Here is a 14,942-nt window from a genome sequence, read left to right on the forward strand (position 1 = left end):
TTGGGTTGTTGGTTTTTTTGTTGTTGAGCTGCATGAGTTCTTTGTATATTTTGGATATTAACCCCTTATCTGATATATGGTTTGCAAATATCTTCTCACAATTGTTAGGTTGTCTTTTTGTATTTTTGCTGGTTTCCTTTGCTATGCAGAAGTTTTTTAGTTTGATGTAGTCCCATTTGTTCATTTTTTCCTTTGTTTCCCTTGCCCGGTCAGACATGGTCCTTGAAAATATGCTGCTCAGACTGATGTCAAAGAGCGTACTGCCTATGTTTTCTTCTAGAAGTTTCATGGTATTTCAATTACACAATACATGATTATTAATAATAGTCACCATGCTGTACATTAGATTTCCATAACTTATTCATCTTATAACTGAAAGTTTGTACCCTTTGACCAACATTTCCCCTAATTCCCATCCCTCAGCTGCTGGTAACCACCATTCTACTCTGTTACTATGAGTTTGACTTTCTTTTAAGATTCCACATAAAAGTGAGATCATGCAGTATTTGTCTTTCTGTGTCTAGCTTATTTCACTTAGCATAACGTCCTCAAGGCACATCCATGTTGCTGCAGATGGCAGGATTTCTTTATTTTTAAAGACTGAATAATATGTATATACCATATTTTCTTTATTCATTCATCCATTGATGGACATATAAGGTGTTTCCATATCTTTATGACTGTGAATAATGATGCAATGAACATAAGAGTGTAGATATCTCTTTTGAGATACAGATTTCCTTTTTTCTGGATATATAGCCAGAAGTGGGATTGCTGGATCACATAGGAGTTCTATTTTTAATTTTTTGAGGAACCTCCATGTGTTTTCCATAATGGCTGTACCAATTTACATTCACACCAACAGTGCACAAGGGTTTCCTTTACTCCATATCCTCACCAACACTTGTTATGCTTTGACTTTTTGATAATAGCCATCCTGACAGTTGTGAGGTGCTATCTCATTGTGGTTTTCGGAAAGTGTGATGCCTGCAGCTTTGTTTTTCTTGCTCATGATTGCTTTAACTATTTGGGATATTTTGTGGTTCCAAATAAATTTTAGGATTGTTTTTTCTATTTCTGTAAAAAATGCCATTGGACTCTTGATAGAGATATCATTGACTGTCTAGATGGCTTTGGGTAGTAGGGATATTTTAACAGTATTAATTCTTCCAATCCATGAACGCAGGATATTTTTCCTTTTATTTGTGTTTTCTTCAATTTCTTTCATCATTGTTTTATAGTTTTCCTTGTACAGATCTTTCATCTCTTTGGTTACATTTATTCCTAAGTATTTTATTCTTTTTGATGCTATTGTAAATAAAATTGTTTTCTTATTTATTGGATAGTTTGTTTTTAAGGTATAGAAATGCAACTAGTTTTTTTTTTTATTCTGCAACTTTACTGAATTCGTTGATTATTTCTAAAAGATTATTGGTGGAGTCTAACATATGATCTATCCTGGAGAATGTTCTGTGTTTGCTTGAGAAAATTGTATATTCTGCTGCTGCTGTTGCGTAAAATGTTCTGTATATGTCTGCTGGGTCCATTTGGTCTATAGGGTTATTCAAATTTGCTTTTCCCTTATTCACTTTCTGTCTGGATGATCCATCAATTGATAAAAGCGGGCTATTGAAGTCCCCTACTATTATTGTATTGCTGTCTATTTCTCCCCTCAGTTCGGTTAATATTTGCTTTACATAGTTAGATGTTCCAGTGTTAGGTGCACGTATATTCACAATTATTATTCCTCTTGATGAGTTTACCCTTTTATCATTATATAATGACCTTCTTTGTCTTCTGTTACAGTTTTTGACTTAATGTCTATTTTGCCTGATATAAGTATAGCTACCCTTGCTCTCTTTTGGTTTCCATTTGCATGGAATACCTTTTTCTATCCCTCCACTTTCAGCCCATGCGCATCCTTAAATCTGAAGTGATTCTCTTATAGACAGCATATATAGTTGTGTTTTGTTTTTTTTAATCCATTCAGCCACTCTCTCTCTTTTGATTAGAGAATTTAATCCATACAGATTTAAAATAATGATTGATAGGCAAGGATGTAATATACCATTTTGTTAAGTGCTTTCTAGCTATTTGTAATTTCTTTGTTCTTCTCTTCCTCCTTGCTGTTTCTCCTTTGTAGTTTGATAATTTTCTGTAGTGGTGTGTTTTTATTTCTTTCTCTTTATCTTTTGTGTATCTGATAGAGGTTTTTTTTATAGGTGTCATGGAGCTTTCATAAAACATCTTATATTTATAACATTCTATCTGAAGCTGGTAAAAAGTTAATTTCAATTGCATACAAAAACACTACCCTATTACTTCCCATCATTTTATGTTTTTGATTTCAAAAATACATCTTTTTATAGTGTATCCATTAACAAATTATTTCAGCTATAGTCCTTTTAAATATTTTATCTTTTAACCTTATACCAGAGTTAAAAGTGATTTATACCCACCATTACAGCAGTAGAGTATTATGAATTGGTCTATATACTAACCATTACCAGTGAGTTTTTTTACTTTCATATGTTTTCATGTTACTAATTAGCATCTTTTCATTTCAGCTTTAAGTACTCCCGTCAACATTTCTTGTAAGGCAGTTCTCCTGGTGATGAACTCCCTCAGGTTTTGTTTGATGGGAAAGTCTTTATCAGTCCTTCATTTCTGAATGATGACTTTGCTGAGTAAAGCAATCTTGGCTGGTAGTTTTTTCTACCAGCAATTTTAATATATCATCCCATTCTATCCTGGTCTGCAAGGTTTCTTCTGAGTAATCCACTGATAGCCTAATGGGGGTTCCGTTGTTAAGTGACCAGTCTCTTTTCTCTTTCTGCCTTCAAAATTCTCTCTTTGTCTTTGATTTTTGAAAGTTTGATTATAAAGTGCTTGGTGAAGCCTTCTTTTGGTTGAAACTGTTTGGGGACTTTTGAGCTTCATGTACCAGGATGCCCATATCTCTTTCCAAATTTGAGAAGTTTTCAGCTATTATTTCTTTAAATAAGCTTTCTGCCCCGTTCTCTCTTCTCCTTCTTTTATTCCCATAATGCATATATTCTCATGCCTGATGGTGTCCTACAGGTCCCATGAGGTGTCTTCACTTTTTCATTCTTTTTTCTTTTTGTTTCTCTAACTGGATAATTTCAAATGACTTGTCTTTGAGTTTGCAGATTCTTTCTTCTGCTTGATCCAGTCTGCTGTTGACACTCTCTATATAATTTTTAATTTAATTCATTGTATTCCTCAGCTCCAGAATTTGTTTGGATCTTTTTTTATGATTTCTCTTTGTTTAACTTCTTATTTTGTCTATGTATTGTTTTCCGGATTTTGTTAAGTTGTCTGTGTTCTCTTGTAGTTTGCTGAGCTTCCTTAAAACAATTATTTTAAGTTTTTTTCATAGATCTCCATTTCTTGCAGTTGGTTACTGGAATATTGTGTTCCTTTTGTGGTGCCATTTTTCCCTGAGGTTTTGAATTTCTTGTAGTGTTTCATTGATGTGTGCACATTTGATTGAGCAGCCACTCTTCCAGACTTTATGGACTGGTTTCAGTGGGGAAAGACCTTCACCTATGGGTGGGTGCAAGGGTACAAGCTGGTGAGATGAGGCAGTTCCAGCTCCAGGGGATGTGCAGTGATGTAGTTTCTGTGCAGCTGTCAGCTGTCACCAGCATCAGAAAAGACTAAAGAGGTCCTCAGTGGCTAAAGCTGTGGGTTTCTGCAGCAGCCATGAGGGCTGGTGAGTCTTCAGTGGTGAATGCTGCTGGAGTCCTCCTGATCTCTTTTTCTCCCTTGGTAGAAGTCATGGCTGAGAGGATTCCTCAAGGCTCTGGGTCCACCTGGGGGCACACTTACAGTGGCTGTGTCAATGGTGTTTGATGCACAGGTACCAATGGTGTGGCCATGAAGCCAGAGTTTGGAGTGGAGGCATGCATGAAGCCATTGGAGTGGCTTTCATGTCTGGGGCAGTGATGATGCTTAAGTACAGACACCCCCACTGCAGCATTGGTAATGGTGTGTGAGGTATAGGTGCTTGTGGAGCAGCCATGGAGCTAGGGTCCAGAGCACAGGATTGCACAGAGCTACAGAGGGTCTGGGGTCTGAGGCACAGGTACTCTTGCTGCAGCAATGACTCTATGCCCTAGGTGCATGCACTTGCAGAGAAGTTACAGAGCTTGGGTCCAGAGAATAGGTGTTTGTGGTACATGGATGAGCCTGCTATAGCAGTGGCTTGGCTGTCCTAGGCTTGGGCACTTGTGGAGCAGCTATGGACCTGGGTTCTAGAGGGCAGGTGCACCCACTGCAACAGTGTTCCATTTTCCGTGGTGTAGGCAGTTGCAGAATGACCATAGATCCAGGGTGCAGAGCATAGGTGTGCATGGAGTGATACTGTCTCCATGGTCTGAGGCATGAGATCGTCCACAGCATCAATGGCTCTGGAGTCTGAGATGCTGCTGCATGTGGAGTGGCCATGGAGCCAGGGTCTGGAGCATGGGCATGTGTGGAGTGGCTGTGAAGCTGGGGTCTGGTGGCAGGTACACATGGAACAGCCATGGTTCTGGGGTTTAGCATAAGTGCAGGGTTGGGGGGCGTGGCACAACAGTGGCTTCTTCTTGTAGGAAGGTCTCAGCAGCATCTCACTCTCTGGGAAGTCTGTGGCAGTGATGGCCTTTGGTTACCTCAGTGGCAAAAGCTGCCAGTATCCTCTGTGGAGCAAACTGCTGAGGTCCACAACAACAAGCACTCTGGGCTCTTCTGCTGTTAAAGCAGTGGACATTCATGGCTGTCACGGGGGCTGTTGAGTTCCTCAGTGGCAAAAGCTGCCAGGGTCCTCCGCAGAGCAGGCCACTGGGCACTGCCACCTGGCTGATACTGATAGCCCCTGCCCTGTTTCTTTGTTCTCAGCCTTCTCCAGATGTCTCAGCCATGCTGATCTCCCCAGCAATCCTTTCCATGTGATTATTTTCCATTTTTTGTTCCACTGTGTTGTTGCAGGTTCTAAATTAGACTCTTGAGCCCTCTCAGGGTGACTTTCATTCATGCATTGCTGTCTGTTGTTTTTTGTGAGGGGACGAAGGCTGGTATCTTCTACTCTGTCATCTTTCTGAGTTCATTCAGTAAGGTCTTTTTCTTTTTTATGTCTTGTAACAGTTTTTGGCTTAAAGCTTCTTTCATGTGATATCAGTATAGCTACCTTTGCTCTCTTTTGATTACTATTCACTTGGAATAACTTTTTCCATCCTTTCACTTTTGACCTACTTATGTCTTTGGTTCTAAAGTGAGGCATTTGCAGACAGCATAAAGATAGATGATAACGTTTATCCATTATACCAATGTCTGTCTCTTAATTCTATAGTTTATCTATTTATATTTCAAATAATTACTCATAAGGAAAGACTTCTGCCATTTTGCTATTTATTTTCTCTATATATCTCTTATGCTCCTCAATTCTTGAATTACTGCTTTCATCTGTGTTTAATTTCACTTTTTGTGTACCATTTTGATTCCATAAATGGGAAAATTTAAACCAGTACTTTTCTTAATGTTTGGAGGCTGTTAAAATCTCTTCCATTTTTTTTTAAATTCAGAACCTAATCTGTTTTACAGTAGTCACACATTATAAATGCCTAATATGATTACAAATTCTTTGATGAACCCTCCCAAATATTGCATGGAACACTTTGATTCAAGGGAACACAGTTTCAAAATGATCAATTTAACAACTGTCATTTTTTTTCTAGGAGTTGTCTTCCAGAGTCTTGCTGGGTTCTAAAATAATATAGCTTCATAGACTTGAACTAGATAAGACCTCAGAATTCAAGTGGGTTCTTGTTTCTCTAATTATATTCCTAAAGCAAGTAGTGGTTTCCTAGTCTTAAAGATATCCGTGGCTGGTGATTTCACAAACTCCTTCAATAAGACTATCCTACCCTTAATTTACCTTTATCACTAAGAGTCCTTTGTATAGATAATCCTGAATCTCTCTTTCATAATGGAAGGTTATTTGCTCCTCTTTTTGCCCCTTTCTTGCCTTATTGGCATGTCTACTTTCCTCTGATTTTAGACTTTATAAAGTAACCAGTATTCTTACCTTTTGGTTTGGCTGTTGTGGGAGTGTAAAAATAGACTTCCAGTAGGTCCAGGTAAAGAACACAAAGATGGCATGGTAGAATATGAGGTAGATAACTGAAATTTAAGGGGAAAAAAAATCAGTGTTTATACTATCTTTTTGTCCATATCTAAGAGTTCAGAAAGACAAAAAGCTCAACAACAAATTTCGATTTTCTTTCCTATTATCAAGTATTTTCTAGCATTATAATGAAGCATTAATTCTTACCTTTCTCCTATGCAGTGACAGAAACAAGTTATAATGCCCAATTTTGAAACAGAGACTTTGTGGAAGTTGCATGTTTTAAAAGTTGCCATATGATTCTGAGAGTAAAGGGGAAATGTCCTTTATGACAATGTGGGGGAAGCTACTGTAGCCAATTGTCACTATCTCTACCACTGTGGGTGCTAAAAGATAATGATAGTATTTGCACAGCACTATAGAGTTTATGACATGCTTTCATAATATTGCATTTTATTTTTTCAATAACTTTGTGAGATAGGTAATAGGATAGGGATAGTTGACTAACTATCAGGGGTAGTTTATTATCCAAAGTCACACAGCTACTATATAATATAGCCAAGTCTTAAACACAGAACTTCTGACTCTAAATCACAAGTTCTTTTCAGTAGCCCCAAAGACTACACACTGTTGAAATGTGAGTGGTAGCTTTGAGACAGTTGTAAAAGTGGCTCCCCGCTGCTTTTCTTTTTATACTCTTTGCCTCCTAGATAGTTCTTCTGATATGAGAAATTTCAGTATTCTCCACAGAGTTCATTATAAAGCTGAAAGTCAGTTTCCTGTTTCATTGTTAGTCCTTGCATGGTGAGGTCACATTACTCTAACCCATCAGAGAGACTCGAGGGAATGCTGTGACTCAAGACCAAGTTAATAGGGCTGAGACTCTCATACATACATGGCAGAATCAAAAAAAGGCTGCGCTCTCCTGGCCCAGTGCTCCTAGCCCTATGGTACAAGATCTTTTTTTACATGCTTAATTTGTGTAATTAAGAAATTCCATTTTCACATTCAAGCAATATAAACTAAAAAGTAAACGTCCATTTCACACATACATCTAACCTCGCATCTCCCCCTCCTAAGGCATAACACTTATTTGGTGTGTATCATTCCAGATCTCCTTATTTTTATATGTTTATATAAAATAAATATACAACATATACATATATGAACACTATACACATATGGAATTTTTATAATATTTAAAATTTTTTTCATTGTATTTCTTTTGAAAGATAATACATTCACAAGACTCAAAATTTGAAGATATAAAACAGTACATAGGAAAAAGTCTCCCTTCTATCCCTGTCCCTGAGCAACCCAGTTTCCCTCCCTGGAAGCAACAAAGGTCACAGCACCATGAATTTATTCTGTATCCTTTCAGATTGTATATATATAAAAAAGCACGACAATAGTGTGCTTTTTCACACAAATAGCAGTATTCTATATACACTGTTTGTACCTTATTTCTCTTTCACTTGTTATAAGTTGGAGATCATTCCACTTAATATAACTTGGAGAGAGTGAGCTTTCTCACTCTTCTTTTAAAAAGTAGCACAGGATTCCATTGCATGAATGTCCCATAATTTATTTAACCAGACTGTCTCTGATGAAAACTTAAGTTTTTCTTCTTCTTTTGCTAATACAAATAATGCTATAATGAATAACTTTATATATGTGTTCTTGGCACATGTACTAAAACTATCTATAGGATCAATTCCCTGAAGTGGGATTGCTAGGCCCCAACATAGGCCTTTTGGTAGATATTGCCAAACTGCCATCTAAAAAAGTTTTATTTACTTTACATTCTCATCAGCAATGAACGAGAGTGACTCTTCCTCCACAACCTGGCCCTTGGGAAGTGTTACTAGAATTTTTGATCTTAGGCAAGACTTTTAAATTGTTTCTTTATGTGTTATCTTTTGCTATGTTTTTGTTTCTTCGATTTTATGAGGTTTAGATGGGGCAGATTCCATGATTATCCAAGTTAGAAAGGGCATATGTTAACCACTTGTTCCTTCAGTGTGGAGTGGGAGTATGGAACTTTTGGTTGCAAAGAAATTAGAAGAAAATAATTTTATGTTTACCCTCTTATTATGCACTTCAAAGGTAACAAGTTTCAGCAATTTGGGTCACCTGAATGGTGAGAACTAAGCTCTTACCCTTGGTAATATTTTAAGGGTGTTTATTTTTTGTTTCAACGATTGAGATGGGAAATGTGGGACTTTAACTTCTTCCAGGTCACACTACATATTAACAACTGCTTTAATCATGGAACTGAAAACAGCTAGCTCCCATTCCTGTATTCCAAGGTTTCACAGAAGTTATAAGTAGTTTTTTATAGATGAGTGGAAAATGAGGGATTATGAGGTTAAACGACTAAGTCAAAGTCATTAAGCAGATTAGTAGAATAGGAACTATACTATAGATCTCACAACAATCTTAGAGTTGGGTGAGAACATAGAGATCATCTAGTTAAACCTCCTCATTTACAGACAGATAACTGAGGCCCAGAGAGGGTAAGTAACTTGATCAGGGTTACCCAGCAAAGTTATGGAAGCAATGGAACCAGAATCCAGGTTTCCTCACTTCTAGTCCAGAGCTCTTTTCCTGAGAGCAATGGTTCTCAAATTTCAGTGTGCATCAAAATCACCTTGGGAGGCTGTTAGAATGCAGACTTTCAAGCTCTACACCAAAGATTCTGAATCAGTGGTCTGAGATGGAGTCCAAGAATCTAGAAACACCCCCAGGTGATTGTGAGGCAGATGAACCATGAGAAACAGGGCCATTTGGTTGTCCAGCCTACCAGCCCAAGGAGGAAGCTCCTCTCCAACATCCCTGGCAGGCAATTACCACATCTCTGCCACATTTCACTCTGCAGTGAGTATTGAAGTATGGACAGGCCCCATGATTCTTGGTTTTATGTCTCTCTCTATATATATGCTGCTCCTGATCCCAAATGTGTGGAAATCCAATCTTTTTCTACCTTAAAAATAAGCAACATTTTGTTTATGATTAATTATTTTGTACCTAGAATAATCATCCTTATATACGGCAGGGACATGGAGTCTTTCTTTTTAAGTGTGATGCACTAGTGAGATTTCACATCACTAGAGAAATCAAACATCTTGTGAACTGTATCCCTGCATTGCCACTACTCATTAACATTGGAATGAAATGGGAAAACATCTTTTTTAAGTAAATGTGCACAGTAGAGCCCTTCCCTTATCTGGTAAGTGATCATAGTCATGGGGCATCAGAAGGTGCTGGAGCTATGATTACCATATGAAAGCTAAAAGCTTTTCAAATGTTCTTTTTTCTTTCACAATGTGCAAAGGTTTTCAGGAGAAGCAGAAATCAGCCATTAGGAATGTGACCAACTGCCAAAGAAAAATCCACCTAAGCATGCAGTTGTTATGAACTTAGTCATTGTGTTGCAATGGCAATATCCCATTATGGGAATAGCTTCTGAAGTGAGAATGACTACTTGAGATTTTTTTCTGAAATAATGATTCATAAATACCTGATAAAATTATAGAATCTGAAACTACATGGTGAAAGTAGCATAAAGCTGCTATTAACAAAATCTTTGGCCAGCAGGATGTTTTTTCTAGGTGTTACTCCCAGGGACTAATGGGAAGTGAGAGACTTTTGTGTGTATATGTGTGTGTGTGTGTGTGCATGTGTGCACATACATACCATTCTTGTGTGAATAATAATGAACACAGCAGATAGACTGCTCTGAATGCAGCAAGATGAGCAACAAAATGGAGAAAAGAGAAAATAATGAAGCTTTACTATATATATTCAGAGACATAAATGCTAAGGCTATTACTGTGGAATTCTCTAACATACCTCTTTTATTAAAAAGCTATTTTTGAAAACTACGTTTAGTTTAAAAAGATACTATTTTCTATAATATCTTTTATATCAATTGATGACTAAAAGCATTTGAGTTAGTATAGGGGGATATTGGGGTGAGGGGTGCACGTTTTAACTACATACTATAATTCAAATAGGAACCGCAGCTGTAGCTTTAGCAATTGAAAGAGTCCTCACTGAAATCCCCATTTTGGCTCAAGATAGAAATCTCCAGATTATGATCAGGGCAAATTTTTCAGACTTCTCCCTTTGAACAGGACACCTAGCAGTGAGGTATTGACTCTAATATCTGAGTTCACTGTCTTACTTTACTTTCACTGCCTTAAAAGTTCTTACAAAGAGCTGGACATTGTCGCTCAGCTATTTGAAGAAGTATTTGGAGAAAATGGAGTTAGAGGCACAGAGGTTGTAACCAAGGAGCTAAGGATAGTTAATGAGAATATAAGAAGTATTCAAAAGTTGTTTTCATGATTTAGCTACCCCCAGGAGAATACAAGACTTTCTCAAGAGTTATTTCCAAGGTTTAGTCAGCTGCCCCCAGGAGTCTCTCTGATGGTGGCATCAAATTCTAGGCCCAATATATGGCATCATGTTTTGAAAGAGCATGGTTTTCCCTATTGATATCAACTTCAAAAGTTAGGGTTGTCTACCAAGTATACTAATTTCCCTTAATTATCCATTAGGCATCTACCACTTATATTGATAAACCCTTTATGAAGTTGGTTATGTCTTTAATCTATATCAATTCTAGGGGGTAATGAGTCTCACGAGTTTGCCAGTCACTGTGCAAAGCAGGGCTTCATTTTGGTTGTCTTAAATTTAGTATTTTTCAGTTTCAAAGAGCTTTCTAGTACAGGTGTATCGAGATTTGGTAAACAACACAAAGGTCATAAAATCTATAGCCTTCATGTGTTTATGAACTTGGATTATAGCCTCTTTCAGAATTTTTTCTCCATGCCGAAGAGGTCTCCCTTTTGGGTCTGCTTCAGGCATTGAGATGTCGTGCAAAATACACTGGATTTGGAATCAGATGACTTAGATTTGAACACTGGATCTGCAACTTAATAACTGTGTGTCCTTTAGAAGTTGGTTAACCTTGCTGATCTCATCATATGTGTAAACACATACACAACAATAACAACCACCTTGTCAGGTTGACATTAGTTTTCTTCCTCTCCCATCCTCTTAAATTTTAGTGATTTGTCTCCTGAGATATGGTGGTAAAAATGACACAGATTTCAGGGGCAGACACACCATGACTTTATTCAAAAAGAGGAAAATGGTTTGTTTCCAGTCCTCTTCTTGATAATGTCTACTTAACATTTCACTGATTACTGATCTTGGGGATAAAAAAGTACTCAGGGCTACATCTGTTGGGGAATAATCTTTGGCTACTTTCTTGGTTTAAAATGGATAGTTGAGATGTCATAATTCTGTACGTATCTTTTGGCTTAAGTATAGCCCAATACCCGCAGGTTGTCAGGGATGCTCACAGCGGACACCAAAGCAGAACAGAGAATCTCTCTGGTCTGTACAGTGGCTAGGGATTTGTGAGCCAACTTTTCACTTTCTGGGAAACTGGCAGGGATTATCACAATCCCAGTTTGGTTCCCTCAGAATGTATTTCCTTTTGTTGATGCAACCAATAAATTCTCTACCTCATTAATAAGATGTTGACTTGATTTATTTTAATATTATAAAATTTTAGATTTGAAAGAGTCCTTAGGTGCCATTTGGTCCAACAGTCTCCATGATACATAAATCTGCTTTGCATTATCCCTAATAATTGGTTACCCAGTTTTTGTTTAAACACCTGAAGTAATGGGAAACTTATCAACTCTCGGGACAGTCCATTCTATTGTTGGATAACTCTGATTGTTAGACACATCTTTGTCCTATTAAGCAGAAATATGCCTTCTGCTAACTCCCTCCCATTGATCCTAATTTTGCTCCCTGGAGGGGCATCATACTTGCTTAAAAACAAATAGACTTGTATCTGGACATTTAAACATCTCTTACAATTCAAAAATAAGACAAACAACTCAATAAAAATAGTCAGAAGACTTAAACAGATACTTCATAAAAAAAAGATATACAGATGGCAAACAAGCACATGAAAAGATGCTTATCATTAGTCATTACAGAAGTATAAATTAAAACCACAAGGAAATACCACTTCATACACAATAAAATGGTTAAAAGAAACCTGACAAGACCAAGTGACAGTGAAGATGTAGAGCAACTGGAATCTCATATATCACTGATGCAGATGCAAAATGGTAAAGCTGCTTTGGAAAACAGTTTGGCAGTTTCTTAAAAAGTTAAACATACAATTACCATACAACCCAGCAAAAATACTCCTAGATATCTACCCAAGAGAAATAAAAACATACATTTCCATGAAGGCCTGCAATGGATATTCTTCTCAGCTTTATTCATAATAGCCAAAACTGGAAACATACCAAATGCTCATCAACGAGTGAATAAATAAGCAAATCGTGGTACATCTATAATCTAGAATACTACTCAGCAATAAAAAGGAACGAACTACTCATACACGCACTGACAGGGATGAATCTTAAATGCATATTGTTAAGTGAAAGAAGCCAGATACAAAGGGCTATGTATTATATGATTTAATTTATATGACATTCTGAAAAAGATAAAACTATAGGGACAGAAAACAGATCAGCTGTTGCCAGGGTGCAGAGCGAGAGGACTGCTTGCAAATGGGGCAGAAGGAATATTTTCAGAGTAAAGTAAATATTGTATATCTTGATGGTAGTAGTGTTTGCATCACTGTATACATTTGTCAAAACTCATCAACCTGGGGCTGGCCCCGTGGCCGAGTGGTTAAGTTTGTGCGCTCCACTTCGGCGGCCCAGGGTTTCACTGGTTCAGATCCTGGGCGCGGACATGGCACCGCTCATCAGGTCATGCCAAGGTGGCGTCCCACATGCGACAACTAGAAGGACCCACAACTAAAATATACAACTATGTACTGGGGGGATTTGGGAAGAAAAAGCAGAAAAAAAAAGAAGAAGATTGGCAACAGTTGTTAGCTCAGGCGCCAATCTTAAAAAAAAAAACTCATCAACCTGTACACTTACAAATGATGATTCTTGCTGTATGTAAATTATATCTCAATAAACCTGACAAAAACAAAAAACAAGGGGATCTAAGAATGGGCCTTTTCCAGAGGTGAAGTGATCCAGTCACAAACCAAGGAACACACGCCGTCACTGGAAACTGGAAGAGACAAGATTGGGACTCTCCCCTTTAGCCTTTAGAGGGAGCATGGCCTGCTGACACCTTGATTTCAGACTTCTGCCCTCCAGAATCATGAGAGAATAAATTTCTGTTGTTTTATGCCACTATGTTTGTGTTAATTTGTTATGGCAGCCCTAACAAACTAATACACTCTCTATACTCAGTATTTTCATCCATAAATGGGTATATGATAATACTTAATTCATAGGGCTGTAATGAGAATTAAATGAATCAATACACTTAAGGCACATTAGAGCAGTAGCTGGCAAGTAATAAGTGCACTTGAAATAGTATTTATGATGACTCTTTAATAGTTAAGTGACCTTAGCTATCTTTGAGCCTCCAATCCCTTTACCTGTTAACTGATAATAATAAAAATACCTAGTCTAACAACCTCAAAATAAATAAATAAGTAGATAATAAAAATGGGCTTTTTCCTTTGATGTTTTTCATCTTAGATTTTCTAACATAACATAGTAGATAGCTATTTATTCTGACTTCCCAGCCTAATAGTTTTATTTTCTTCATAGTCATATTTATTTATTTATTTTGATGTGACTTTGGTTTATGACATTACATAAGTTTTAGGTGTACAACATTATAATTTGACATCTGTATACCTTACAGCATCCTCATAGCCATATTTAAATGTGTTGGGAGTTACAGGTTGTATGATTGAAAGCAGTGTCGATAGGTATACAGCTAGGGTAGAAAGCAAAATCATGACTGCGAAACCCAGCATTGGCTGCACTCTGGCTGATCTTTCCTCACACATATAGGTCTCATCATTTTGGCTCCATGTATGCCCCCAACAAGTAGTAACCTAATACAGGTCAGGGGTTCCAGGAGTCATATTGGGAAGGGCACAAGACCACGGAAGCTCAAGCCCAGCCCACTGGGGAGGGATGAATTGAAGCATGGGAGAGTCATAGCTTTGAAATGCTACATTCAGATGTAGCAATATCAAAAGAGATTTGTCAAAACGTAAAGGAGCAAAATCATTTTTTAAAAGATTTACCAAGTGGTACAATAGACAGCACTGAATCTTACCCCATCCTTAACCCCTGCAGTAATTACAAACAACTTACACTTTCTACCTTATTCATTTCTATATCATTTGCATTTTATGAGGTTATATTACTTTTATAATAATAAAGTTTTATTTTTAAGTTCATTATTGGGGAATGGTTAAATAAATCACAGAACATGCATCCTGAGATCATTAAAAAAATGAAATACATTTGTATATACTAACATGGAAAGATATCTATGAGATATGATTAAGTGAAAAAAGTAAGTCATAGACTAATATGCACAGTATCACCCAGTTAAAGAAACAACCAACCCCATGTAAATATACACTTCTATACTCATATTTTTGTAAGTAAATACACAGGAAAAGATCTAGAAGGATACAAATCAAAGTAAATAGAGTAGTTATCTGTGAATAGCGATAGCAGAGGGGGCAGTGTGAGGAGGACTTTAATTTTTTTATTTTATACATTTTCGTATTGTCTGAATTTTCAATAAGCATTATTTTTATAACAAAATTATATTAATATTAATTATTATATTAATTATATATAATAATTATTATTATATTAATATTAATATAACATTCTTTTAGAACTGAGTTAGCCTCTAAAGAAAGCTTTTGTCTGCTCAC

The 14,942-nt window shown here is 37.0% G+C and overlaps 1 protein-coding gene across 2 annotated transcripts in view; it reads right to left on the bottom strand.

The window, feature by feature from the left end:
- The window catches only part of ZDHHC15 (zinc finger DHHC-type palmitoyltransferase 15), a 67,688-nt gene that overhangs the window by 40,479 nt on the left and 12,267 nt on the right, over positions 1–14,942 (bottom strand). For both annotated transcript variants that reach the window (XM_070605777.1, XM_008544149.2), the window contains exon 3: positions 6,089–6,183. In XM_070605777.1, coding sequence (XP_070461878.1) covers positions 6,089–6,183 — 95 coding nt within the window. The remainder of the gene's footprint in view (positions 1–6,088; positions 6,184–14,942) is intronic.

Source organism: Equus przewalskii, chromosome X, assembly GCF_037783145.1.
Source record: "Equus przewalskii isolate Varuska chromosome X, EquPr2, whole genome shotgun sequence".
Taxonomy (NCBI): Eukaryota; Metazoa; Chordata; class Mammalia; order Perissodactyla; family Equidae; genus Equus; species Equus przewalskii.